Source organism: Pongo pygmaeus, chromosome 20 (assembly GCF_028885625.2).
Source record: "Pongo pygmaeus isolate AG05252 chromosome 20, NHGRI_mPonPyg2-v2.0_pri, whole genome shotgun sequence".
Taxonomy (NCBI): domain Eukaryota; kingdom Metazoa; phylum Chordata; class Mammalia; order Primates; family Hominidae; genus Pongo; species Pongo pygmaeus.
The window spans coordinates 58,546,212-58,571,370 of NC_072393.2; the positions used below are offsets into that span (position 1 = coordinate 58,546,212).

Here is a 25,159-nt window from a genome sequence, read left to right on the forward strand (position 1 = left end):
GCCTCGCCTCTCAGCTGCGCGCGCAGTTTCCTGGAGACCCGGAAGCAGATTTCGTGGAGTGACGGTCATGCTGCGGCGTGTGAGTTTCCCTTTGTTTAGATTAAATCTGGGACGCTGAGTCTCCTTGCGCTTCTGTACCCGGCATCTCAGGGGTCACACAGACCTTGAAATCCCCGCACCGCTCCTTCCACTCCGACTAAACTCAGACGTTCTAATGAGAGTCTGGCGGTCGCTTCCCTAAGTGTTAAAATCGCTCAGAGGCTGGTCCTGTCCCCGGTCTTTCACCACAGGGCCATGTAAACAGCTGCTATCCGGAGTTTTCCTGCTTCAGATCCTTCAGTGACCCCCTGGACGCGCCACGCGCCGCTTAAAGTTCTTACCAGCGAGATGGATCCAAGTCTTTCCGGTCCCCCAAGCCTCGCCCTCTTTTCACAGGCGTGCCCCCTTTTCAGTGCCTTAAATGAGAGGAAATCTATCTGATGTTTACTGCTGATTGTGATGTTTGAGTCTCCATTGGGCTTTTGCTAAAACCTAAATAAATATTTAGTGGACAAAATTAGGTTAGTGCAAAAGTAATGGCAAAACCGCGATCAGTTTTGCACCAACCTAATATTTATGGGCCGGGGCTGGAATTTGTCTTCTCCTGAGGCCCAGGCTGGACAATTCCTTGAGCACAGGAGTTTGAGACCACTCTGGACAACATAGTGGGACCCCCATCTCAATTTTTGAAACATATTTTTCAGTGTGGGTATTTAATAGAGATTGGAATTCAAGTTTCTATGTTTTTACATGGTCTGTGTTTTTGAAATATTTTAATATAAAATAATGTTTATAAACTGAATTGAGCACAGTTTATACATTTTTATTGTTGTAAACATGCTGAAATGCACATTAGCAAAAATAATAATGACAGCCAGGCACAGTGGTGCACACCTGTCATTCTAGTTACTCGGAGAGGGTGTCATTTGAGGCCAGGAGTTCAAGGCTGTAGTGTGCAATGAATAAGCCGCTGCACTGCAACCTGGACACATTAAAAAACAAAGACAAATATCTAAAAAAGAGGTCATTGAGAGACAACTCTTTCAGGTGTCATGTATATGTTTACTAGAGTGTATGTGTGTGAGTGTACATATGTATATGAATAAGTATATGTGTGTGCGTGAGTGTACATATGTATATGAATAAGTGTATATGTGTGTGCGTGAGTGCACAGATGAGCAGGTCTATTGTTTTTATCAAAGGCACATCATCAGTTTATATACATCTTATATCTTTTAACAGTTGAAATTACATCTTAAATATTTTCATGACCTTAAAATTGTTCTATACTCTTATGATGATGAGTCGATGGCTGTAAGGATAGTAACCTATTATGGGGATACATGTGTGACAGTTTCTTGACTTTAATCCCAGAACTTGTTTTAACTATACTCAATTAGGTCATTGTCTGTCAATTTACTTTTGATGCTGATCTGTTACTTTATTGTTTGATCTTTTTTTTTTTTCTTTTTTTGAGACGGAGTCTCGCTTTGTCACCCAGGCTGGAGTGCAGTGGCACCATCTCAGGTCACTGCAAACTCCACCTCCCGGGTTCATGTGATTCTCCTGCCTCAGCCTCCCGAGTAGCTGGGATTACATGTGCCCACCACCACACCCGGCTAATTTTTGTATTTTTGGTAGAGATGGGGTTTCATCATGTTGGCTAGGCTGGTCTTCAACTCCTGACCTCAAATGATCCACCTGCCTTCTTGGCCTCCCAAAGTGCTGGGATTACAGGCATGAGCCACCACGCCTAGCTTAATTCTTAAAGTTTGAGTCTAATGCCCAGAAACCTGGGATCTGGTGCTTACTCTGCCATTTTTAGCCTTCACATCTGGGGCAAATTTCTTAGAATGTCTGAGAAAGAGTTGTCTCTTCAGTAGGATGGGAACAGATTGTTCTTTTATGGGCTTTTGTTGTTATAGCAGTTAGTACATGTAAAACATTTAGAAAGTACCTGTCACATGGGAAATGTTCAAAAGCTTCATCCTGGCTGGGTAAGGTGGCTCATGCCTGTAAACCCAGCACTTTTGGAGGCCGAGGCAGGTGGGTTGCTTGAGGTCAGGAGTTCGAGACCAGCCTCACCAACATAGTGAAACCCCGTCTCTACTAAAAATAGAAAAATTAGCTGGGCATGGTGGTGGGTGCCTGTAGTCCCAGCTACTCTGGAGGCTGAGGCAGGAGAATCACTTGAACCTGGAAGGCGGATGTTGCAGTGAGCCAAGATTGTGCCACTACACTCCAGCCTGGGCACCAAAGTGAGACTCCGTCTAAAAATATATATATAGAGAGAGTATCTGACACTTCTATAGAAATAACCGTGGGTTATTTTTTTGTATTTCTTGTATTGTCCACAAAATTAGAAATCTATACTAATTTAAAGAATATCATAACTTCTAATGGAGAAGTATAATAAAACACAATTTGAAACACATAACTAGCTAAAAAATACCTTAATGTGGATTTGTCAGAGCATTCACTTCAATCAAGTCAGTCCTTACAACTGTCTTCTCATTTTGTGTGATACCCTGTTGGTGAAATGCGTTTTTCATTTTAGGGACACTTGACGTTCAGGGATGTGGCCATAGAATTCTCTCAGGAGGAGTGGAAATGCCTGGACCCTGCTCAGAGGACTTTATACAGGGAAGTGATGTTGGAGAACTACAGGAACCTGGTCTTCCTGGGTGAGGATAACTTCCCTCCAGAAGTCAGGATCTGCACTGGTGTATTTTTGCATTTTGTCCTGTGCCGCTTAGCATCTTAGGAGTCAATGTATTGCTTGACTGAGATTGAAACCCTGTTGACTCAGAAATGAAAACCTCCATAATGCTTTATAATGCTGTATTTTTCAGAAATGATAAGCTCCATAATGCTTTCTGGACTTGAAATAATATTCTGCCCGCTTCAAGGTTCATGAAGGGGTGGCCTGCCCCTCCACACCTGTGGGTGTTTCTCATTGGGTGGGACGAGAGAACTGCAGGCAAGCCTGACTGATGTCAGGCCCTCCACAAGAGGTGGAGGAGCAGAGTCTTCTCTAAACTCCCCTGGGGGAAGGGAGACTCCCTTTCCCGGTCTGCTAAGTAGCGGGTGTTTTTCCTTGACGCTAATGCTACCGCTAGACCACGGTCCGCTTGGCAAGGGGCGTCTTCCCAGACGTTGGCATCACCGCTAGACCAAGGAGCCCTCTGGTGGCCCTGTCTGGGCATAACAGAAGGCTCGCACTCTTGTCTTCTGGTCACTTCTCACTGTGTCTTCTCAGCTCCTATCTCTGTATGGCCTGGTTTTTCCTAGGTTATGATTATAGAGCGAGGATTATTATAGGAATAAAGAGTAATTGCTACCAACGGAGGACCCGCGTTGGCACCGGTCTCTGAGTTCCCTCAGTATTTATTGATCATTATCTCTACCATCTCGGAGAGGGGGATGTGGCATGACAATACGGTAATAGCGGGAGGAGGGTCAGCAGGAAAACATGTGAACAAATGTCTCTGTGTCATAAAGTTAGAAAAGGTGCTGTGCTTTGATGTGCACATACATAAACATATCTGGTGCATTAAAGAGCAGTATTGCCGCCAGCATGTCTCACCTCCAGCCTTAAGGCGGATTTCTCCTATCTCAGTAGATGGAACCTACAATTGGGTTTTACACCGAGACATTCCATTGCCCAGGGACGAGCAGGAGACAGATGCCTTCCACTTATCTCAACTGCAAAGAGGCCTTCCTCTTTTACTAATCCTCCTCAGCACAGACCCTTTATGGGTGTCGGGCTGGGGGATGGTCAGGTCTTTCCCTTCCCACGAGGCCATATCTCAGACTGTCACATGGGGAGAAACCTTGGACAATGCCTGGCTTTCCTAGGCAGAGGTCCCTGTGGCCTTCCACAGTGTATTGTGTCCCTGGGTACTTGAGATTAGAGAGTGGTGATGACTTTTAACAAGCATACTGCCTTCAAGCACTTGTTTAACAAAGCACATCCTGCAAAGCCCTAAATCCATTAAACCTTGAGTCAACACAGCAAATGTCTCTGTGAGCACAGGGTTGGGGCTAGGGTTACAGATTAACAGCATCTCAAGGCAGAAGAATTTCTCTTAATAGAGAACAAAATGGAGTCTCTTATGTCTACTTCTTTCTGCGTAGACACAGTAACAGTCTGATCTCTCTTTCTTTTCCCCACAATTCATCGTTGAGTGGTACCAGGGCTTAAGTATGCATCAAACCTTATGACAGACTTAAGATATCTAGTTCTGTTATCCACCCCGTGCTTATGATTCATTACTTCTTGCAAGAGAGCTCGATGTCTACATGTTACAATGTTTCCTCAGCATTCAGAAGGAGGCAGTGGATGAATTCATGTGAAATACTATTCTTTTTTTTTTTTTTTTTTTTTTTTGAGACAGTCTCGCTCTGTTGCTAGGCTGGAGTGCAGTGGCAGTATCTCGGCTCACTGCAACCTCCGCCTCCCAGGTTCAAGCGATTCTCCTGCCTCAGGGTCCCGAGTAGCTAGGAGTATAGGCGTGTGCCACCACGCCTGGCTATTTTTTGTATTTTTAGTAGAGACGGGGTTTCACCATATTGGTCAGGCTAGTCTTGAACTCCTGACCTCGTTATCCGCCCGCCTGGGCCTCCCAAAGTGCTGGGATTATAGGCATGAGCCACCATGCCTGGCGAAATACTGTTCTTGATTCATTTATAATATCCTCTCTCCTACCTAGACATGGGGCTTGGATTCTGGAGATGCTACAGCACACATTCATTCTTTCTTTTTATTATTATTATTATTATTTTTTTTTTTTTTTTTTGAGACAGAGTCTTGCTCTGTTGCCCAGGCTGGAGTGCAGTGGTGCAATCTCGGCTCACTGCAAGCTCCGCCTGCCGGGTTCATGCCATTCTCCTGCCTCAGCCTCCCGAGTAGCTGGGACTACAGGCGCCCGCCACCACACCCGGCTAATTTTTTTTTTTTTTTTTTTTTGTATTTTTAGTAGAGACGGGGTTTCACCATGTTAGCCAGGATAGTCTCGATATTCTTTCTTTTTTTAAATAGGAATCTGTCTTCCTGACCTGAGTATTATCTCCATGTTGGAGCAAAGGAGAGATCCCCGGAATCTGCAGAGTGAAATGAAAATGGCCAACAATCCAGGTGGCAGGGAATGCATCAACGGTGTGAACACAGGTAAAAGCTTAGATGGCCAGAGTGGAGGCCCCATAATTTTTTTTTTTTTTAAACAGGGTCTTGCTCTGTCACTGAGGCTGTCGTAGAGTGGCAATCATCAGTGGCAATCGTGGCTTAACTCATAGCCTCAAACTCCTGGACTCAAGTGATCCTCCTTCCTCTGCTTCCCAAAGTGGTGAGATTACAAGCAGGAGCCACTGTACCCTGCAAAACCACACTTTGAGATTCTGTTTGGGAGCTCTCTGCAAGTGGGAGAATTCTTTGGGAAAATAAAAGTTTAAATCCTGGGAGTTCTGATTGGAGTTTGTTTTGTTTTGTTTTGTTGAGACAAGTTCCTTGCTCTGTTGCCCAGGCTGGAGTGCGGTGGTGGTGTGATCGTGGCCCCTGTACCCTCAGTCTTTAGGCTCATATGATCATCTCGTCTCTGCCAGCCAAGTCACTGGGACTGTAGGCATGTGCCATTGCATCTTGCTAATTTTTAAAAAATGTTTTGTGGAGATGAGGTCTCACTAGGTTGCGCAGGCTTGTCTTGAACTCCTGGCCTCAACTATTCTTCCCACCTGGACTGCCTAAGTGAGTTAGTTCACTTAGAATAATGGCCTTCAGTTCTATCCAGGTTGCTGCAAATGCCATTATTTCGTTGCATTTTATGGCTGAGTAGTATCCCATATTATATGTATACCACATTTTCTTTATCCACTTGTGGATTGATGGGCATTTGAGCTGGTTCTCTACTTTTGCACTTGTGAATTGTGCTGCTATAAACGTGTGTGCAAGTGTCTCTTTTGTATAATGACTTCTTTTCCTCTGGGTAGATACCCAGGAGTGGTTTTGCTGGATCTAATGGTAGATCTACTTTTAGTTCTTTAAGGATTCTCCACATTGTTTTCCGTAGTGGTTGTACCAGTTTACATTCCCACCAGCAGTGTAAAGTGGTCCCTTTTCACCACATCCACGCCAACATGTATTATTTTTTTATTTTTTGATTATGGCCATTCTTGCAGGAGTAAAGGGTATTACATTATAGTTTTAATTTGCATTTCTCCGATAATTAGTGATGTTGAGTCTTTCTTCATATGTTGGCCCTTTCTATATCTTCTTTTGACAATTATCTATTCATGTCCTCAGCCCACTTTTTTTTTTTTTTTTTGAGACAGCGTCTTACTCTGTCGCCCAGGCTGGAGTGCAATGGCACGATCTCAGCTCACTGCAACCTCCACCTCCTGTGTTCAAGTGATTCTCCTGCCTCAGCCTCCTGAGTAGCTGGGATTACAGGCACCCGCCACCACGCCTGGCTAATTTTTGTATTTTTAGTAGAGACAGGGTTTCATTATGTTGGCCAGGCTGGTCTCAAACTACTCACCTCAGGTGATCCATGGGCCTTGGGCTCCCAAAATGCTGGGATTACAAGGGTGAGAGACTGCGCCCAGCCCTTAGCCCACTTTTTGATAGGATTGTTTGTTTTTTTCTTGCTGATTTGTTTGAGTTCCTTGTAGATTCTGGATATTAGTCCTTTGTCAGATACATAGTTTGCAAAGATTTTCTCCCACGCTGTGGGTTGTCTTACTCTGCCGATTATTTCTTTTGCTGTGTCAGAGGCAAAGTCTTTATCATGATGGACAACACCCTGTCATATGGCTTATGAGAATTCTTTGATTCCCTCATTCTGAAGGACATAGGGAGGGCTGTGTCAAAGGGGCCTCTTTTTCCCGTGGTCTCTGTTTCTGTAGTGATTTTATCTGATGCTAAGTTTATATATCAAACCTGGGGTCTGCATAGACCTGCCTCCTTGACCTATGTATGGTCCACACAATTTCCTATACTAGGAAGACCTAATCAGAAGATAGGAAAACATTGGCTGCTCTTTTTTTTTTTTGCATGCGGGGCTCAAAGATTGCATGAAGGCGTCTCAACCCCTCTTTGCCTCTTCAGGTCTTGTGGAGATAGGGAAAATCCAGTGTTTTTTCTACTCTCAAATGCTACTCAGCAGAGAGTGCTTCACTTCTGGTCAACCGAATGGGTGGGGATTTCTCCGCACCAACAACCAGTTTTTCAGTGGCCATCTAATAGTTTTCTGTGATGCCTTTCTGATATTATCTATCTGGAATTAGAGTCAGATCCCACAGCAAAGGGTTGAGTTCCCAAACATGTCCCCTACCTCAGCAACCAATCACAAGTAGTAGGTTGTCACCTTTCCTTCTTACCAACCAGCTACAAGTTGGTGTTCCCTCAAGCCCCTTCTTGGGGTTGATTACTTTGCTAGGGTGGCCCACAGAACTCAGTAAAACTTTCTTAGGTTCACTGCCTCACACTGAAGGATGTTTTGAAGGATACAGATGAACAGCTGGATGAGATTCACAAGGGGAGGCACGTGGGAAGATTCACTGGGTGTGCCACCCTCCAGGCACCTGTGTGTCTTCAGCATTTGGAAGATCTCATGAACCCATAGTTCAGGGACTTTATTTATTTATTTATTTATTTTTGAGACAGAGTCTTGCTCTGTCACCCAGGCTGGAGTGAAGTGGCACAATTTCAACTCACTGCAATCTCTGCCTCCCGGTTCAAGTGATTCTTCTAGTTCAGGGATTTTTTATGGAGGCTGCATCACATAGGCATGATTGATATTAACTCAGTCTCCAGCCCCTCTTCCCTTCCTGGAAGACAGTGGATGGGGCTGACACTTTCATGCTTGTAATCATGGCCTGGTCTTTCTGATGATCAGCCCAGTCCAGGGAACCTACAGAGGTTGCCTCATTAGCACAAATCACATTCCTATCACCCAGAACATTCCAAGGACTTAGGAGCTCTGTGTCAGGAGCCAACGAAGAGACCAATGTATGTATTTCTTCTTATTTTACAAGGTTCCGCAGCCATTCTTCAGTTGTGCTTTGTCCATACTTTACTGGTGTGTGTAACGGGAGTAGGTGGCTCTTCTGAGATTTGTACTCAGCAGAATGGGAAAGACAATTGACAGAAAGATCCTTTAGGCCAGGGGTGGTGTCTCATGCCTGTAATCCCAGCACTTTGGGAGGCTGAGGCAGGCAGATCAGGAAGTCATGAGATCGAAACCATCCTGGCCAACATGGTGAAACCCCGTCTCTATTAAAGAATATAAAAAAAAATTAGCTGGGCGTGGTGGTGCATGCCTATAGTCCCAGCTACTCAGGAGGCTGAGGCAGGAGAATCGCTTCAATCCAGGAGGCGGAGGTTGCAGTGAGCCAAGATCGTGCCACTGCACTCCAGCCTGGTGACAGAGCGGGACTCTGTCTCAAAAAAAAAAAAAAGAAAGATCCTTTATTGGATGCCCGAGTCCTCGTGACAGAATAGTTTACTAGAATGATGCATCTGGTTGTAAGACTAAAGCCACTGCTGATTTTATTTTGGGCCTTTCCATGTATTAGAAATGAACTTGGGGCCAGGCACAGTGGCTCATACCTGTAATCCTAGCACTTTGGGAGGCTGAGGTTAGTGGATTGATTGAGCCCAGGAGTTTGAGACCAGCCTGGACAACATGGCAAAAACTTGTCTCTACAAAACATATAAAAATTTGACTGTGGTGGTGCACACCTGTAGTCCCAGCTACTCAGGAGGCTGAGGTGGGAGAATCACCTGAGCCCAGGAGGTCAAGGCAGCAGCCAGCCATGATCGTGTCACTGAACTCCAGCCTTAGTACAGAGTGACACCTTGTCTCAGAAAAAAAAAAATAAGAAGAAAATAAAAAATAAATGAACTTGACTTATTTGTATTTAGTCAACAGTTCCATATGGTACTCTTTGTCTTTGTTTTATATGTGTGGGGATGTTGTATCAGGGAATGGCCATTGATTTATATATTTTTGAGGACTTTTTTTTTTTTTTTTTTTTTGCCTAGGAGTTTATCTAACACCTATATACACTCCAGGAGTTTTGGAATGGGTAGTATAAATATTTCTTTTCCTTTCCTTTACCTGATTAAGATATTAAATAATATTTTTGTCAGTTACATTTATTAGAATGTATAAATTGGGAATTTATTTTCATTTTTCTTTTTTTTTTTGATAGAGTCTTGCTCTGTCACCCAGGCTGGAGTGCAATGCCTCAATCTTGGCTCACTGCAACCTCTGCTTCCTGGGTTCAAGCAATTCTTTTGCATTGGCCTCCCAAAGTGCTAGGATTACAAGCGTGAGCCTCTGCACCTGGCCTCATTTTTAATTTTTTTAGAGACAGGGTTTCACTCTGCTGCCCAGGCTAGATGGCAGTGGTGCAATTTTAGGTCACTGCATCCTTGACTTTGGGGGCAAAAGTGCTCTTGCCAGCTCAGGTGATCCACCCGCCTCAGCCTCCCAAAGTGCTGGGATTGCAGGCGTGAGTCACTGTACCCGGCTCTGATATTTTTAATAATGCTGCAATGAACATGGGTTTCTAAATATCTCTTTAAAATGCTATCTTAGTTCTTTTGTATATATACCCAGATGAGGAATTGTTGCCTATACTGGTAATTTGATTTTGGATTATTTGAGAAAATGTCATACTTGTTTATTTATTTTTTATTATTATTTTCGAGACGGTCTCACTCTGTCACCCAGGATAGAGTGTGGTATACAATCTCAGTTCACTGCAACCTCCGTCTCCCAGGTTCAAGTGATTCTTGTGCCTCAGCCTCCTGAGTAGCTGGGATTACAGGCGTGTGCCTCCATCCCATCTAATTTTTGTACTTCTTTAATAGAGACAGGGTTTTACCATGTTGGCCAGGCTGGTCTCCAACTCCTGGTCTCAGGTGATCCACCTGCTTCAGCCTCCCAAAGTGCTGGGATTACAGGCGTGAGCTACTGCACCTGGCACATACTTCTTTGCACCATTATACATTTCCAACAACAGGACATAAGTCTCCCATTTCTGCACATTTTTGCCACTTGTGATTTACTGTTTTTTTTTTGTTTTTTGGGTTTTTTTTTTTTAACAATAAACATTCCATATTGGATGTGAGATTATAGCTCATTGTGTTTTTTATTTGCATTTTTCCAATGATTAGTGATATTTTGCATGTTTAATATGGTTGCCAGTTATTTGTATATCACCTCTGGAGAAATGTGTATTCCATTCTTTTCCTTATTTCTTAATTTTTCATTTACTTTTATTCAATAATAATATTAAATGAAATATCTTTTTTTATTTGTATGAGTTACATATATTTTAGATATTAACGTCTTATCGGAGGTTTGATTTGCAAATATTTTGTTACATTTAGTAAGTTTCCTTTTGACTCTGGCAATTGTTTTCCTTCATTCACAATCATTGTCTGTCTTGTAGTGCATTTTATGTATTTTTGCCTTCTTTCTTGTTCTGTTGTTTTAGATATATTCTTGCTCTTTTGCCCAGGCTGGAGTGCAGTGGTACAGTCATAGCTCATTGTATCCTGTATCTCCTGGGTTCAAGTGATCCTCCTGCCTCAGCCTCCCAAGTAGCTGGGACTACAGGCATGCACCACCATGCCTGGCTAATTTTTAAAAATTTTTTGTGGAGACAGGGTCTTGCTGTGTTGCCCAGGCTGGACTTGAACCTCTAGGATCAGTGATCTTCCCACTTCAGCCTTGCAAAGTGTTGGAATTACAAGCATGAGCCACTGCTCCCAACCAGAATCCTCTGTTTCTTTATTCTTCTTCTGGTTCTATCCATTTTCAAAACTGGAATATTGAATTCAACTATAATATTGTGGAGCTATTTCTCTTTGGAGTTTTATCAAGTTTTCATTCTATACTTAGTTTTTTAAATTTACTTATTACTTTTAATAGAGATGGGGTGCCAGTGTGTTGCCCAGGCTTATCTCAAACTCTTAGGCTCTAGTAATCCTCCTGCCTCAGCCTCCCAAAGGGCTGGGATTACAGGCATGAGCCACTGCACCCAGCCTCATTCTGTACTTAGGAGCTCTGACACTTGGTGTTTATATATTTATAATTGTTGTATCTTCTTGGTGAATTGAGTCTTTCATCATTCTATAATAATCTTTGTCTCTTATGGTTTTTGAGTAAAAGTCTATTATCTCATATTAACACTGCTACCTGTACTTTCTGCTGGTTACTGTTTGCATGGAAAATATTTTTCCATCCTTTCCATTTCAGCCTGTGTGTGTCCTTAGAATTAAAGGGAGTTTCTTGCAGGTAGGATTTAGTAAATCTTGTTTTCTTCTGATTGCAAAGTTAAATCAGGCCAACATTACATGAAAAGAAGGAGAATATCAAACATAGAAACTATTAAAAACAAAAGAATACATATTAGATTATTATTGTAGATTATTTAAATCTTGTAGATTTTTTCCCTACATTTCTTTCTTACTGTCTTCTGTAGTATTTTGCTTGTTTCATTGTAGTGACATACTTGAATCCCATGTGTGTGTGTCCAATACATTTTCTTTTTGTGGTTAGCATTGCAGCTACTTCAAATACTGAAATTGAAACATTCTATTTTTAAATATTGACAGTGTAACTTTGGTTAGGTACAGAAAGGTCTACTTCACAACTCTGCTCTCACTTTCTGTTATTAATGGCAGAAATTATTTTGATATATGTTATGGTCCCATTAACATACATATATAGTGCTTTTTAAATGATTTTGTCTTTTAATTGCTAGGAAAGAATTATGGGAGGCTGAGGCGGGTGGATCATCTGAGGTCAGGAGTTCGAGACCAGCCTGGCTGACATGGTGAAACCCCGTCTCTACTAAAAATACAAAAATTAGCCAGGTGGGGTAACGCATGCCTATAATCCCAGGTACTACTTGGGAGGCTGAGGTGGGAGAATTGTTTGAACTTGGGAGGTGGAGGTTGCAGTGAGCCAAGATCGCGCCACTGCACTCCAGCCTGGGTGACAGAGCAAGACTCTGTCTCAAAAAACAAACAAACAAAAACCATTAAAAGTCAAGTTACAAAAGAAAAGAGTAATAATAAATATCTTTATATTTGATTATTTACTGACCTTTAATGGTATTGAGGTTAAAGATACTATTTAGAGACCTTTTATTTTATATTGAAGGAATCCCTTTAGCATTTCTTGTTGGGCAAGTCTAGAATACTAATGCACTCCCTCAGCTCTTCATTTTCTAAGAACATCTAAATTTCTTATTTTTGCAGGTGAATGTTACTAAATATAGTATTCTTGGTTGATATTTTTGCTTTGTTTTAAAGTGTTTTCAACATTTCCTCTCACTGCCTTCTACCCTGCAAAGTTTCTGTTGAAAAATACACATAATCTTGTATAGTTTCCCTTTATGTGACAAGTCTTTTTTTGTTGCTGCTATCAAGACCGTTTCTTTGTCTTTGACTTTTGATAATTTCTGTATAGTATGTCTCTGAATGTCCTTGGGTTAGTTTTAGTTAGCATTTTAGTTTAGTTAGTTGACCAAGCTTCTTGAATTTGTATATTCATTTCTTTCCTTAGATTGGGGATGTTTGAGCATTATTTCTACAATGGTGATTTCAAATCCTCGTCTTCCTGTGAATCTCCAATAGTTTGTATATTGTTCCACCTGATAGTGTCTCAAAAATGTACTAGGGTTGGTTTTCTTCATCATTTTTTCTTTTTGCTCTTTGGAGCTGATTCTTTTGAATAACGTATCTTTCAATTTGCTCATTGTTTTCTGTTCCTTTTGCAGTCTGCTGTTGAATCCCTTAGTGAAGTATTACTTCAGTTATCATATTTAAGCTCCAGAATTTCTGTTCTTTTGGTTTTAGTAGTTTCTCCTGTGATTGGTATTCTTTTTCTTTTCATGTAATGTTTGCCTGATTTTATTTAGTTATCTGTCTCTGTTATCTTTTTTAGCTCATTAAGCATCTTAAGGCAGTTGCTTTAAATACCTGTCAAGTAATTCAGAGGGCTGCCTATTTTTAGGCTTGTTTTGTGGAGATTGATTGATTGATCATAATTTTAGCCATATTTCCCTGTCCTTTTGTAGGCCTCGTAATTTTTGGTTTAGGTTTGGTAAAGCAACCACTTCTCCCAGTTATTTTGTGTAAGAGTTGTGCAGGAGGATACCTTTACTAATTAGCCTGCTATAAAGGGTGTAGGAACAGCCACTCCTTTTCTGGGGATGTGTTTTTTTCTGGCTTGTGGAAGTACTATTACTAATGACTATACAGCTGCTCTAAAAGTTCTGATTTTCCTTAAGAGGCTCATCCTTGCTTTTTCTCAGAAGCTTTCAACTTCTGTTGTATTTCTCTGCTCATAGTCTCTCTCAAACTCACCCATAATCCACCTGACTCCTGCAGGTTCCCCACTGCTCCAGTGCATCCCTCCGTCCCTTTTGTTTTCTGCACTGCCAGCATGATACACACAGTATGCTGATATTCCTTCCCATGTCTGAGTCAGGTGAGGCAGAATTTAGTCTGTCAGACACTGAACATGCCATTGTCATGGGTTGAAGTTCCACTGTTTTCTTTCTTTTTTAGAGAGCAGCTCTAAATTGGGAAGCAATGCAGGAAACAAGTCTCTTAAAAATCAACTTGGATTAACCTTTCAGTTACATCTGAGTGAATTGCAGCTATTTCAAGCTGAAAGGAATATTTCTGGATGTAAACATGTTGAAAAACCTATCAACAACAATTCCTTAGTTTCACCACTTCAAAAAATTTATTCTAGTGTCAAATCCCACATTTTAAATAAATATAGAAATGATTTTGATGATTCTCCATTTCTCCCACAAGAACAAAAAGCACAAATTAGGGAAAAACCTTGTGAATGTAATGAGCATGGCAAAGTCTTTAGAGTGTCTTCAAGCCTTGCTAACCATCAAGTAATCCACACTGCAGATAACCCTTACAAATGTAATGAATGTGACAAGGTCTTCAGTAACAGTTCAAACCTTGTACAACATCAAAGAATTCATACTGGAGAGAAGCCTTACAAGTGTCATGAATGTGGCAAACTCTTCAATCGAATTTCACTCCTTGCACGACATCAGAGAATCCATACTGGAGAGAAACCTTACAAATGTAATGAGTGTGGCAAAGTCTTCACTCAAAATTCTCACCTTGCAAATCATCACAGAATCCACACTGGAGAGAAACCTTACAAATGTAATGAGTGTGGTAAGGTCTTCAATAGAAATGCGCACCTTGCACGACATCAGAAAATTCATAGTGGAGAGAAACCTTACAAATGTAAGGAATGTGGCAAAGCATTTTCAGGGGGTTCAGGCCTTACCGCTCATCTTGTAATTCACACTGGAGAGAAACTTTACAAATGTATTAAATGTGGCAAGGTCTTCAATCGAAATGCACACCTTACCAGACATCAAAGAATCCATACTGGAGAGAAACCTTATGAATGTAAAGAATGTGGCAAGGTCTTCAGGCACAAGTTTTGTCTAACCAATCATCATAGAATGCACACGGGAGAGCAACCTTACAAATGTAATGAATGTGGCAAAGTCTTCAGTTACAATTCACACCTTGCACAACATCAGAGAACACATACTGGAGAGAAACCTTACAAATGCAGTGACTGTGGCAAGGTATTTAGTCGACTTTCATGCCTTACACGACATCAAAGAGTTCATACTGGAGAGAAGCCTTACAAATGTAATGAATGTGGCAAAGCATTTAGAGACAGTTCAGGCCTTACTGCCCATCTACTAATTCATACTGGAGAGAAACCTTACAAATGTAAAGAATGTGCCAAGGTCTTCAGGCATAGATTATCCCTAAGCAATCATCAGAGATTTCATACTGGAGAGAAACCTTACAGATGTAATGAATGTGGCAAGGACTTCACTCGAAATTCAAACCTTGCAAATCATCACAGAATCCATACTGGAGAGAAACCTTACAAATGCGGTGAATGTGACAAAGTCTTTAGTCACAATTCACACCTTGCACGACATAGGCAGATTCATACTGGAGAGAAGCCTTACAAATGCAATGAATGTGGCAAGGTCTTCAGCCACAAGTTATACCTAAAAAAACATGAGGGAATTCATACTGGGGAGAAACCCTACAGATGTCATGAATGTGGTAAGGACTTCACTCGAAATTCAAACCTGGCAAATCATCACAGAATCCATACTGGAGAGAAGCCGTACAGATGAAATGTGTGTGGTAAGATCTTTAGTAATAATTCACACCTTGCACAGCATGAGAGAATTCATTCATGAGAGAGTTCTTACAAACTGAGTATGGCAAACTCTTCATGCTAAGTTCTAGCATTAATCAACATCAGAGATTCCATACTAAAGAGAAATCATAGCAGTGTATGTGAAACAGGTCTCTTGAGGCCTGCCAAATGACTAGATATGAAAACATACATCTTGGATGAAACCACACAGATGGATTATGTATGCTGAGGCTATTATTCAAGGACCATTACTATGGAACATGATAAGATTTACACAAGCGATAATTCAGTCTCCAGTTCTCCAATATTTATGATATTGCATGCTGCAGAAAAGTCACAGCTCCAAATACGTTGAATCTCATGACGTGATGCATGTCAAAGGTCCAAGGCCATGTGGAAATGGTCAGTTATATTCAGGCAATTAAAAAACCTAATTATATAGGGTTTTTTGAAAAGGCTACTTTACATTTTATGACTTTCATCCTCAACTCTGAAATCACTTCATGTGACTTCCTTAGAGACCTTTCACTGTGGTCTCTTGAAAAGAATCAGGATGCCGGGCGCGATGGCTCCCACCTGTAATCCCAATACTTTTGGGAGGCCGAGGCGGGCAGATCACGAGGTTAAGAGATGAAGACCATTCTGGCTAACACGGTGAAACCCTGTCTCTACTAAAAATACAAAAAATTAGCCGGGTGTGGTGGCAGACGCCCGTGGTCCCAGCTACTCGGGAGGCTGAGGCAGGAGAATGGTGTGAACCTGGGAGGTGGAGCTTGCAGTGAGCTATCACGCCACTGCACTCCAGCCTGGGGGACAGAGTGAGACTCCGTCTCAAAAAAAAAAAAAAAAAAAAACAAAAAAGAAGCAGTATGATGACAGGGATGACTTCATTAGCTGAGAATCATTTCTATCAGTTTCCCGAGGAAGAAGGACACTGCGTTTTCAGATTATTGTCTGATTTAGAGAGCATGGAGGTGGGGAGGAATCATATAAAACGATGATGGCAGTCATCGTACTGTTGCTGAGCACTTTTTTCCTGACAGAATGGCACAGTGCTTCTGTGCTCTACCAACTAGCCATGAAATAGAGCATATCTATAGAAATCATGCAAGGGAGATGGTGGCCACTTGGATTGCATAGCAATCACTGTTTAGACAAGAATGATTAAAAAGTAGTCATTTTTGGCCGGGTGCAGTGGCTCACACCTGTAATCCCAGCACTTTGGGAGGCAAGGTGGGTGGATCACTTGAGGTCAGGAGTTTGAGACCAGCCTGGTCAATATCTCCAAACCCCATCTCTACTAAAAATACAAAAATTAGCTGAGCTTGGTGGTAGATGCTTGTAATCCCAGCTACTCGGGAGGCTGAGGCAGGAGAATCGCTTGAACCCAGGAGGCAGAGGTTGCAGTGAGCCAAGATCGCACCATTGCACTCCATCCAGCCTGGGTGACGAGCAAAACTCTGTCTCCAAAAAAAAAAAAAAAAAAAAAAGTGGTCATTTTTGAAATGGAAGAGAGAACAGTTAGATTGGAGAATTTAAACTACCAGTATGCCATGTTCTTGAGTAGTATTTACATTTAACTGTTGGCATAATTTCCAGCTGTTTGATTTAGAATGTACATAGTTCTCATGTTTTAATTAATAAAATTAAAATTTTCCTAAGTATGAATGAATCACATCATTTCTACCAATTGTTTTATTCCCCCCTTAGGAGAATATGCTGCACAGTAATGCAACATTAATAGTAAATACTCTGCCATTTGGTTTTGTTTGTCTTCACACTGAGTTATGTAGCAGTGATATGTGTCTAACCACTAACTTTAGTGTAAAATAGGCATTTTAAAAAATGCACCATTAAGGTTGACGCATCCAGAACAATTTTGTGTGTGTGTGTGAAACCAACATATGCACACACTTGTGAGTGCATATCCTTGGGTAAGTATAATTTACACTAATCATACTTAATACTTGAATTATTCTCTCTGTGCCACTTCAGCCTCATACACCCTCAAAAGTCCATCAAACATTCACTATTCATTATATTTCTACGTGCCTGTTGTGTGCCAAAGAAGACTCATTGCATGCACCTTAATTTTTATGAAGCAAAAATACAAATGTATGACAAATACTATTTTTTTTTTTTTTTTGAGACAGTGTCTCGCTCTGTCACCCATGCTGGAGTGCAGTGGCACGATCTCGGCTCACTGCAACCTCTGCCTCCTGGGTTCAAGCAATTCTCCTGCTTCAGCCTCCCGAGTAGCTGGGACTACAGGCGCACGCCGCCACGGCCAGCTAATTTTTTGTATTTTATTAGAGACGGGGTTTCACCATGTTGCCCAGGCTGTTCTCAAACTTCTGAACTCAGGCAATCCGCCCACCTCCGCCTCCCAAAGTGCTAGGATTACAGGTGTGAGCCACTGCGCCTGGCGACAGATAATACTAAATGAAAGAAAATATGTTAATAAGAGTGAAAATACTGTACCACAATGTCTTTTTTTTTCCTAGTAATGCATGTCTTTATTTTTTTTTCCTAGTAGTGCTCAGTGACGTAAGTGGAAAATATTAATGTTCATAAATTTTCTCTTTTTTTTTTTTTTTAGACAGAGTCTCACTCTGTCGCCCAGGCTGGAGTGCAGTGGCACGATCTCGGCTCACTGCAACCTCCACCTCCCAGGTTGAAGCGATTCTTCTGCTTCAGCCTCCCAAGTAACTGTGATTACAGGCACGCACCACCACGCCTGGCTAATTTGTGTATTTTTAGTAGATACAGGGTTTCACCATATTGGCCAGGCTGGTCTCAAACTCCTGACCTCATGATCCACCCGCCTCGGACTCCCAAAGTGCTGGCATTACAGGTGTGAGCCACTGCACCTGGCCCATAAATTTTCTCTTAAGAATAGTCACACAGAATGGGCATTTTTTTTGCTTTTGTAGATTAACTGGAAACTTCATATACTCCCCCTTATAACATTTTTGGCAATTTGAACTTTTTTTTTTTTTTTTCGAGACAGAGTCTCACTCTGTCACCAGGCTGGAGTGCAGTGGCGCGATCTCGGCTCATGGCAACCTCCGCCTCCTGGGTTCAAATGGCTGCCTCAGCCTCATGAGTACCTGGGACTACAAGTGTGTACCACCACGCCCAGCTAATTTTTGTATTCTTAATAGAGACGGGGTTTCACCATGTTGGCCAGGATGGTCTTGATCTCTTGACCTCATGATCCACCCGCCTCAGACTCCCAAAGTACTGAGATTACAGGCATGAGCTACCACACTTGGCCGATAATTTGAACTTTTGACTGCTGTACTGGAATTTGTTTGAAGTCCACCTAAAGTTTGTGTTAGATATTGAGAATGATGATGCCATACACTGATATGGTCTGCAAATGTTTACTACATAAACATTTACATGAGGCTTTCTGGGGAAAGAAGGATGGACTTCCCCAGCTGGTCCAAATTGGAGAACAGGGATAGGTGAGCAGCCTGGGATGTTGTATTAGTCTGTTCTCATGCTGCTAATACAGACATACCCGAGACTGGGTAATTTATAAGGAAAAAGAAGTTTAATGGACTCACAGTTCACAGGGCTACAGAGACCTCACAATCATGGCAGAAGGTGAAGGAGGAGCAAACGCATGTCTTACATGGTGGCAGGCAAGAGAGAGCCTATGCAGGGAAACTGACCTTTATAAAACCATAAGATCTCATGAGATTTATTCACTATCATGAGAACAGCACGGGAAAATCCCACCCCCATGATTCAGTTACCTCCCACCGGGTCCCTCCCACAACATGTGGGGATCATGGAAGCTACAATTCAAGATGAGATTTGGTGGGGACACAGCCAAACCATATCATTTTGCCCCTAGTCCTTCCCAAATCTCACATCCTCACATTTCAAAACCAATCATGCCTTCCCAACAGTCCCCCAAAGTCTTAACTTATTTCAGCATGAACTCAAAAGTCCACAGTCCAAAGTTTCATCTGAGACAAACAAGTCTCTTCTGTTTATGAGCCTGTAAAATAAAAAGCAAGTTAGTTATTTCCTAGGTACAGTGGAGGCACAGGCATTGGGTAAATAACACCCATTCCAAATGGGAGAAATTGGCCAAAACAGGTCACAGGCCCCATGCAAGTCTGAAATCCAGCAGGGCAGTCAAATCTTAAAGCTCCAAAATGATCTCTTGACTCCGTGTCTCACATCCAGGTCACACTGATGCAAGAGTTGGGTTCCCATGGTCTTGCAGGGAACCCATCTCTGCCCCTGTGACTTTGCAGGGTATAGCTCCTCTCCTGGCTGCTTTCACAGGCTGGTGTTGAGTGTCTGCTACTTTTCCAGGCACATGGTGCAAGCTGTCAGTGAATCTACCATTCTGGGGTCTGGAGGAGGGTGGCCCTTTTCTCACAGCTTTACTAGGCGGTGCCCCAGTGAGTAGTCTGTGTAGGGGCTCCAACCCAACATTTTACTTCTGTACTGCTCTAGCAGAGGTTCTCCATGAGGGCTCCGCCCCTGCAGCTCACCTCTGCTCCAGTTCCAATAAAGTTCCTCATCTCCATCTGAGACCACCTTCAGCCTGGACTTTTTGGTCAGAACCATTCAACAACCATTTTCTAGGAAGCTTCAAACTTTCCCACATCTTCCTGTCTTCTTTTGAGCCCTCCAAACTGTTCCAGCCTTTGCCTGTTACCCAGTTCCAAATTTGCTTCCACATTTTGAGGTATCCTTATAGCAGCACCCCACTCTACTGTTACCAATTTACTCTATTAGTTTGTTCTCATGCTGCTAATAAAGAAATACCCAAGACTGGGTAATTTATGAAGACAAAGAGGTTTAATGGACTCAGTTCCACGGGGTTGTGTCCTCCGTGCTTCTGCCACAGGGCCATATAGAGAGCTCTTATCGTGGAGATTTCCTGCCTCAAATCCTTCAGTGTCCCCTACACTGGCCCGCACCTTTTTTAAGGTCCTCACCGCAAGGTTGATTCCTGCCCTGGGCGCTTCCCATCCGCTCCCTCACCAGCTCTGGAGTGCAGCGATGCAGCCCCAGTCCCAGGGAGGCCGTGTACTCTTCCTGGTCCTGGGATCCTGCAGACCCTGCCCCTCTCCTGATTTTCTCCTGCCTTTTTCCTCCTTGATCGGGAGCCCTTCTGCTCCCCAGGCCTCCCCTTCTCCTGATATCGATTGTGGGGACGTGACTTCTATCTCAGGACATTAAGGTTTCCCTTGTCCCAAATTCCATCCCACAGAAAATGTGCTCTTGAGGTGGGGATCTGACTCCAATCCCCTCCCTGTGAATGTGTGGAGGAGAGGAAATAGAAAAATGGTGAAATGGGAAAGAAGAATGAAGGAGACCCATAAACAGATGGCAGCTGGGTGCGATGGCTCACACCTGTAATCCCAGCACTTTGGGAGGCTGAGGCGGGCAGATCACGTGAGGTCGGGGAGTTCAAGACCAGCCTGACCAACATGGAGAAACCCTGTCTCTAAAAAATACAAAATTAGCCAGGCGTGGTGGCAAATGCCTGTAATCCCAGCTACTCTGGAGGCTGAGGCAGGAGAATCGCTTTTACCTGGGAGGCAGAGGTTGTGGTGAGCCAAGATCGCACCATTGCACTCCAGCCTGGGCGACGAGCGAAACTCCATCTCAAAAAACAAAAACAAAACAAAACAAAAAAACAGATGGCAAAGTAGATGGTGGATGAGGGATTTGCAGAGACAGTGCATGAAGATGCCGAGAAAGGAGCAGGGGGAGAAAAGCAACTAGAGAAATTTAGAGAAAAACTGGGTTTCTAGAGAGATAAAGCTCAGCAAGATAGGGAGAGGGGCAGAAAGGGGGAGGCTCCTCAGATGGAGAGTTGGGGAGAGAAGGAGGGATTTGGAGCCAGGGCAGACAGAGCAGCATGGTGCTGGGAGAGCAAGAGGGGGCAGCTGGTGACAAGGAGAGCAGAGGGAGAACCACAGCCTGGGGAGACCTGGGATCTGGGGATGCCAGAGAGGGGACAGGTGGGTATAGCAGGGAAGAGGGGATTTAACAGGGGAAGCTGGGGGCAGCAGAGATGGGGGAAGAAAGAGGCAGAACTGTATGAAGATTGGAGACAAATATTGTGCAGAAAGAAGAATAAGAGGTGAAAGAAGTGAGAAAGGAGCAGAACATTTGGAAGAGAAGGAATAGAGGGAAGAGCGGGAGAAGGAAGAAGGGCTTGAAATGAGAACCCTAAGGGAAAAATAAAGAGAAAAAAAAGCTAGGAAAAGAAGGTGAGAATGAGAGGTAGGTAGAGAAACACACAGTAATGAGGAAAGGGGGGGACACTCAGTCCAGATGAATGATGAATTGATTGGATATTATGATTAATTTCTGTATAATAAACAAAATTTGTTTAAAATATACAGATGAAGATGAGAATTGGAAAACTGTCTATAAGGCATGTGCATTTCATAATTCTTGGTATCAGAGGTTAGCTTCCATTTGCTGTCCTTATTCTGCCAGATGGCAGTGACTTGACTCATTCAGGTGTGTGTCACTATCTTCAGTTCTGGGATGGGGCAGGGTGTGGGCGAGTGTATAAGATAGGAGGAAAAACCAAAGTGTTTTTTCTACTCTCACAATCAACACAATAGTGAATGCTCAACACAGAATGCCTCATCTCCGGTCATCAAAATGTGAGGGGATTACTTCCCACCAACAAGCAATTTTTCATCAGATAAAAACTGGGTGTTCTCTAATTGAGCTCAACTTGACACCATTTATAGGGGGTTAGCATTAGATCTCACAGGAGGCTGAGGGCTCAGTTGCACAAAACTGCCCCCAGAATTTGCTATTGCCAGAGAGATTTACACAACTTGGAGAAACAATTTACTTAGGTGTACCATTTGTTATAAAGGATGTTACACAGGACACAGATCAACAGCCAGATGGAAGAGCATTCCTAATAAATTAATGGAAACAGAAGTATGTTTTGGAAACCATGGACTGACTTTCTTTCTCTTTCTCTCCTCCCTTCCTCCCTTTCTCTCTCTCTTTCTTTCTTTCTCTTTCTTTCTTTTCTTTCTTTCTTTCCTTTCTCTCTCTCTCTCTTTCTTTTCTTTTCTTTCTTTCACTTTGATGGAGCCTTGCTCTGTCACCCAGGCTAGAGTGCAGTGGTGCTATCTCAGCTCACTGCAACCTCCACCTCCCAGGTTCAAGTGATTCTCCTGCCTCAGACTCCCAGGTAGCTGGGATTACAGGCATCTGCCACCACACCTGGCTAATTTTTATATTTTTAGTAGAGACAGTGTATTGCCACGTTGGCCAGGCTGGTCTCGAACTCCAACCTCAAGTGATCTACCTGCCTCGGCATCCCAAAATACTGGGATTACAGGCGTGGGCCACTGCACCCAGCCCAGGGCTTGAGTTTTAAAGTTGCCACAGTACACCTTGGTTCTCTTTTTTTATAAACAGGAATCTGCCTTCCTGACCTGAGTATTATCTCTATGCAGGAGTGTAGGGACCAGCCCCACAGGGTCGGTGGGTCTCTCCCTGTGTGCGGTGATGAGAGAGTGTAGAAATAAAGACACAAGACAAAGAGATAAGAGAAAAGGCAGCTGGGCGTGGGGGACCACTACCACCAATGCGCAGAGACCGGTAGTGGCCCCGAATGTCTGGCTGTGCTGTTAGTTATTGGATACAAGGCAGAAGGGGCAGGGTAAAGAATGTGAGTCACCTCCAATGATAGGTAAGGTCACGTGGGTCACGTGTCCACTGGACAGGGGGCCCTTCCCTGCCTGGGAGCCGAGGTAGAGAGGGAGAGGAGACAGACAGAAAGACAGCTGACGCCATTATTTCTGCATATCAGGGACTATTAGTACTTTCACTAATTTACTACTGCTATCTAGAAGGCAGAGCCAGGCGTACAGGATGGAACATGAAGGCAGACTAGGAGTGTGACCACTGAAGCAGAGCATCACAGGGAGACGGTTAGGCCTCCAGATAACTGCGGGCAAGCCTGACTGATGTCAGGCCCTCCACAAGAGGTGGAGGAGCAGAGTCTTCTCTAAACTCCCCCGGAGAAAGGAAGACTCCCCCCCACCTTTCCCGGTCTGCTAAGTAGCGGGTGTTTTCCCTTGACACTTATGCTACCGCTGGACCACAGTCCACCTGGCAACAGGCGTCTTCCCAGATGCTGGCATTACCACTAGAACAAGGAGCCCTCTGGTGGCCCTGTCTGGGCATAACAGAAGGCTCACACTCGTCTTCTGGTCACACCTCACTATGTCCCCTCAGCTCCTATCTCTGTATGGCCTGGTTTTTCCTAGGCTATGATTATAGAGTGAGGATTATTATAATATTGGAATAAGAAGTAATTGCTACAAACTAATGATTAATGATATTCATATATAATCATATCTAAGATCTATATCTGGTGTAACTATTCTTGTTTTATATTTTATTATACTGGAACAGCTCGTGTCATCTGTCTCTTGCCTCGGCGCCTGGGTGGCTTGCCGCCCACATGGGAGCAAAGGAGAGAGCCCTGAACTCTGCAGAGTGAAAGGAAAATAGCAAAAAATCCAGATGGGAGGGAATGGATCAAAGGTGTGAACACAGGTAAGAGCTCAGATGGGCAGAGTGGAAGCTGAAGCTGTATAATTTTTTTTTTTTTTTTCCTTGAGAGACAGGGTCTTGCTCTGTTAGCCAGGTTGGAGTGCAGTGGCAATCATAGCTCACTGCAGCCTGGAACTCCTGGACTCAAGTCATCCTCCTTCCTCTGCCTCCCAAACTGGTGGGATTACAGGTGTGAGCCAATGCACCCTGCAAAGCCACACTAATAAATAGTGTTTGGGAAACTCTGCAACTGGGATAATTCTGTGGAAAACCAATAGTATAAATCCTGTTAGTTTTTTTTTTTTTTTCTTTTCTTTTCTGAGACAGAGTCTCACTCTGTTGCCCAGGCTGGAGTGCAGTGGCGCAATCTCGGCTCACTGCAACCTCTGCCTCCCAAGTTTAAGCTAGTATCCTGCCTCAGCCTCCTGAGTAGCTGGGATTACTGGTGCCTGCCACCATCCTTGGCTAATTTTTGTATTTTTAGTAGAGATGGGGTTTCACCAAGTTGGCCAGGCTGGTCTCGAACTCCTGTCCTCAGTTGATCTGCCCGCCTCAGCCTCCCAAAGTGCTGGCATTACAGGTGTGAGCCACCACGCCTGGCCTAAATCCTGTTAGTTTTGAATGGAAATTTTCCCTTTTTTTTTCTTTTCTGGGACAGGTTCTTGCTCTGAGACAATGACAAGTACAAACTAGGTTTACTGTAAATATGAGAAAGGGAAAAAATATTTTTACTGTATTAGAAGACTTGAAATCACATGAAGTGATACCAATCTTTTGTTGTTGGTGGTCAGATGTTTAGGTATTTTAGGTGTTTGGGTTTTTTGTCTTTCTACATAACTGCTAACCTTGTTAGTATCTGCAGAATGCCTTAATTAGGAAAGGTATTAACCCTATGTGTCAGATTTGTGTAATTCATATTGTTTTATATGGAGTCTTCCAATAAATGTATATGGTATATGTCTCTATTTGCTGTCTTTGATTTCTTTTATCAGCATTTGGTAGTTGTAACATAACAGTTCTATGAATGTTTTGTTTCACATGTATTTCTTTGACCCTTTTTTTTTGAGACAGAGTCTCGCTCTGTTGCCCAGGCTGGAGTGCAGTGGTGCCATCTCGGCTCACTGCAAGCTCCGCCTCCTGAGTTCATGCCATTCTCCTGCCTCGGCCTCCCCAGTAGCTGGGACTACAGGCACCTGCCACCACGCTTGGCTAATTTTTTTTGTATTTTCTTAGTAGAGATGGGGTTTTGCCGTGTTAGCCAGGATAGTCTCGATCTCCTGACCTCGTAGTCC

At 43.1% G+C, this 25,159-nt stretch overlaps 1 protein-coding gene across 2 annotated transcripts; it reads left to right on the top strand.

Annotated features, from left to right (window-relative positions):
- On the top strand, positions 1-24,830 carry ZNF880 (zinc finger protein 880). 2 transcript variants are annotated; one of them, XM_054461973.2, is made up of 5 exons: positions 1-79; positions 2,597-2,723; positions 5,081-5,209; positions 13,628-15,274; positions 23,727-24,830. In XM_054461973.2, exons 1-4 carry the CDS (start codon positions 68-70, stop codon positions 15,262-15,264), a joined length of 1,905 nt encoding a protein of 634 aa, XP_054317948.2. In that variant the 5' UTR covers positions 1-67; the 3' UTR covers positions 15,265-15,274; positions 23,727-24,830. The 2 variants fall into 2 exon arrangements, with proteins under 2 accessions (XP_054317948.2, XP_054317946.2); XM_054461971.2 differs by lacking the exon at positions 23,727-24,830 and having other exon boundaries at positions 13,628-16,343.
- The last annotated feature ends 329 nt before the right edge of the window (positions 24,831-25,159 follow it).

Coding starts and splice junctions, on each gene's coding strand:
- ZNF880 (XM_054461973.2), top strand. Junction 2,724..5,080: donor CAGGAACCTGGTCTTCCTGG/GTGAGGATAACT, acceptor TTTTTTAAATAG/GAATCTGTCTTCCTGACCTG. Junction 5,210..13,627: donor CATCAACGGTGTGAACACAG/GTAAAAGCTTAG, acceptor TTTCTTTTTTAG/AGAGCAGCTCTAAATTGGGA.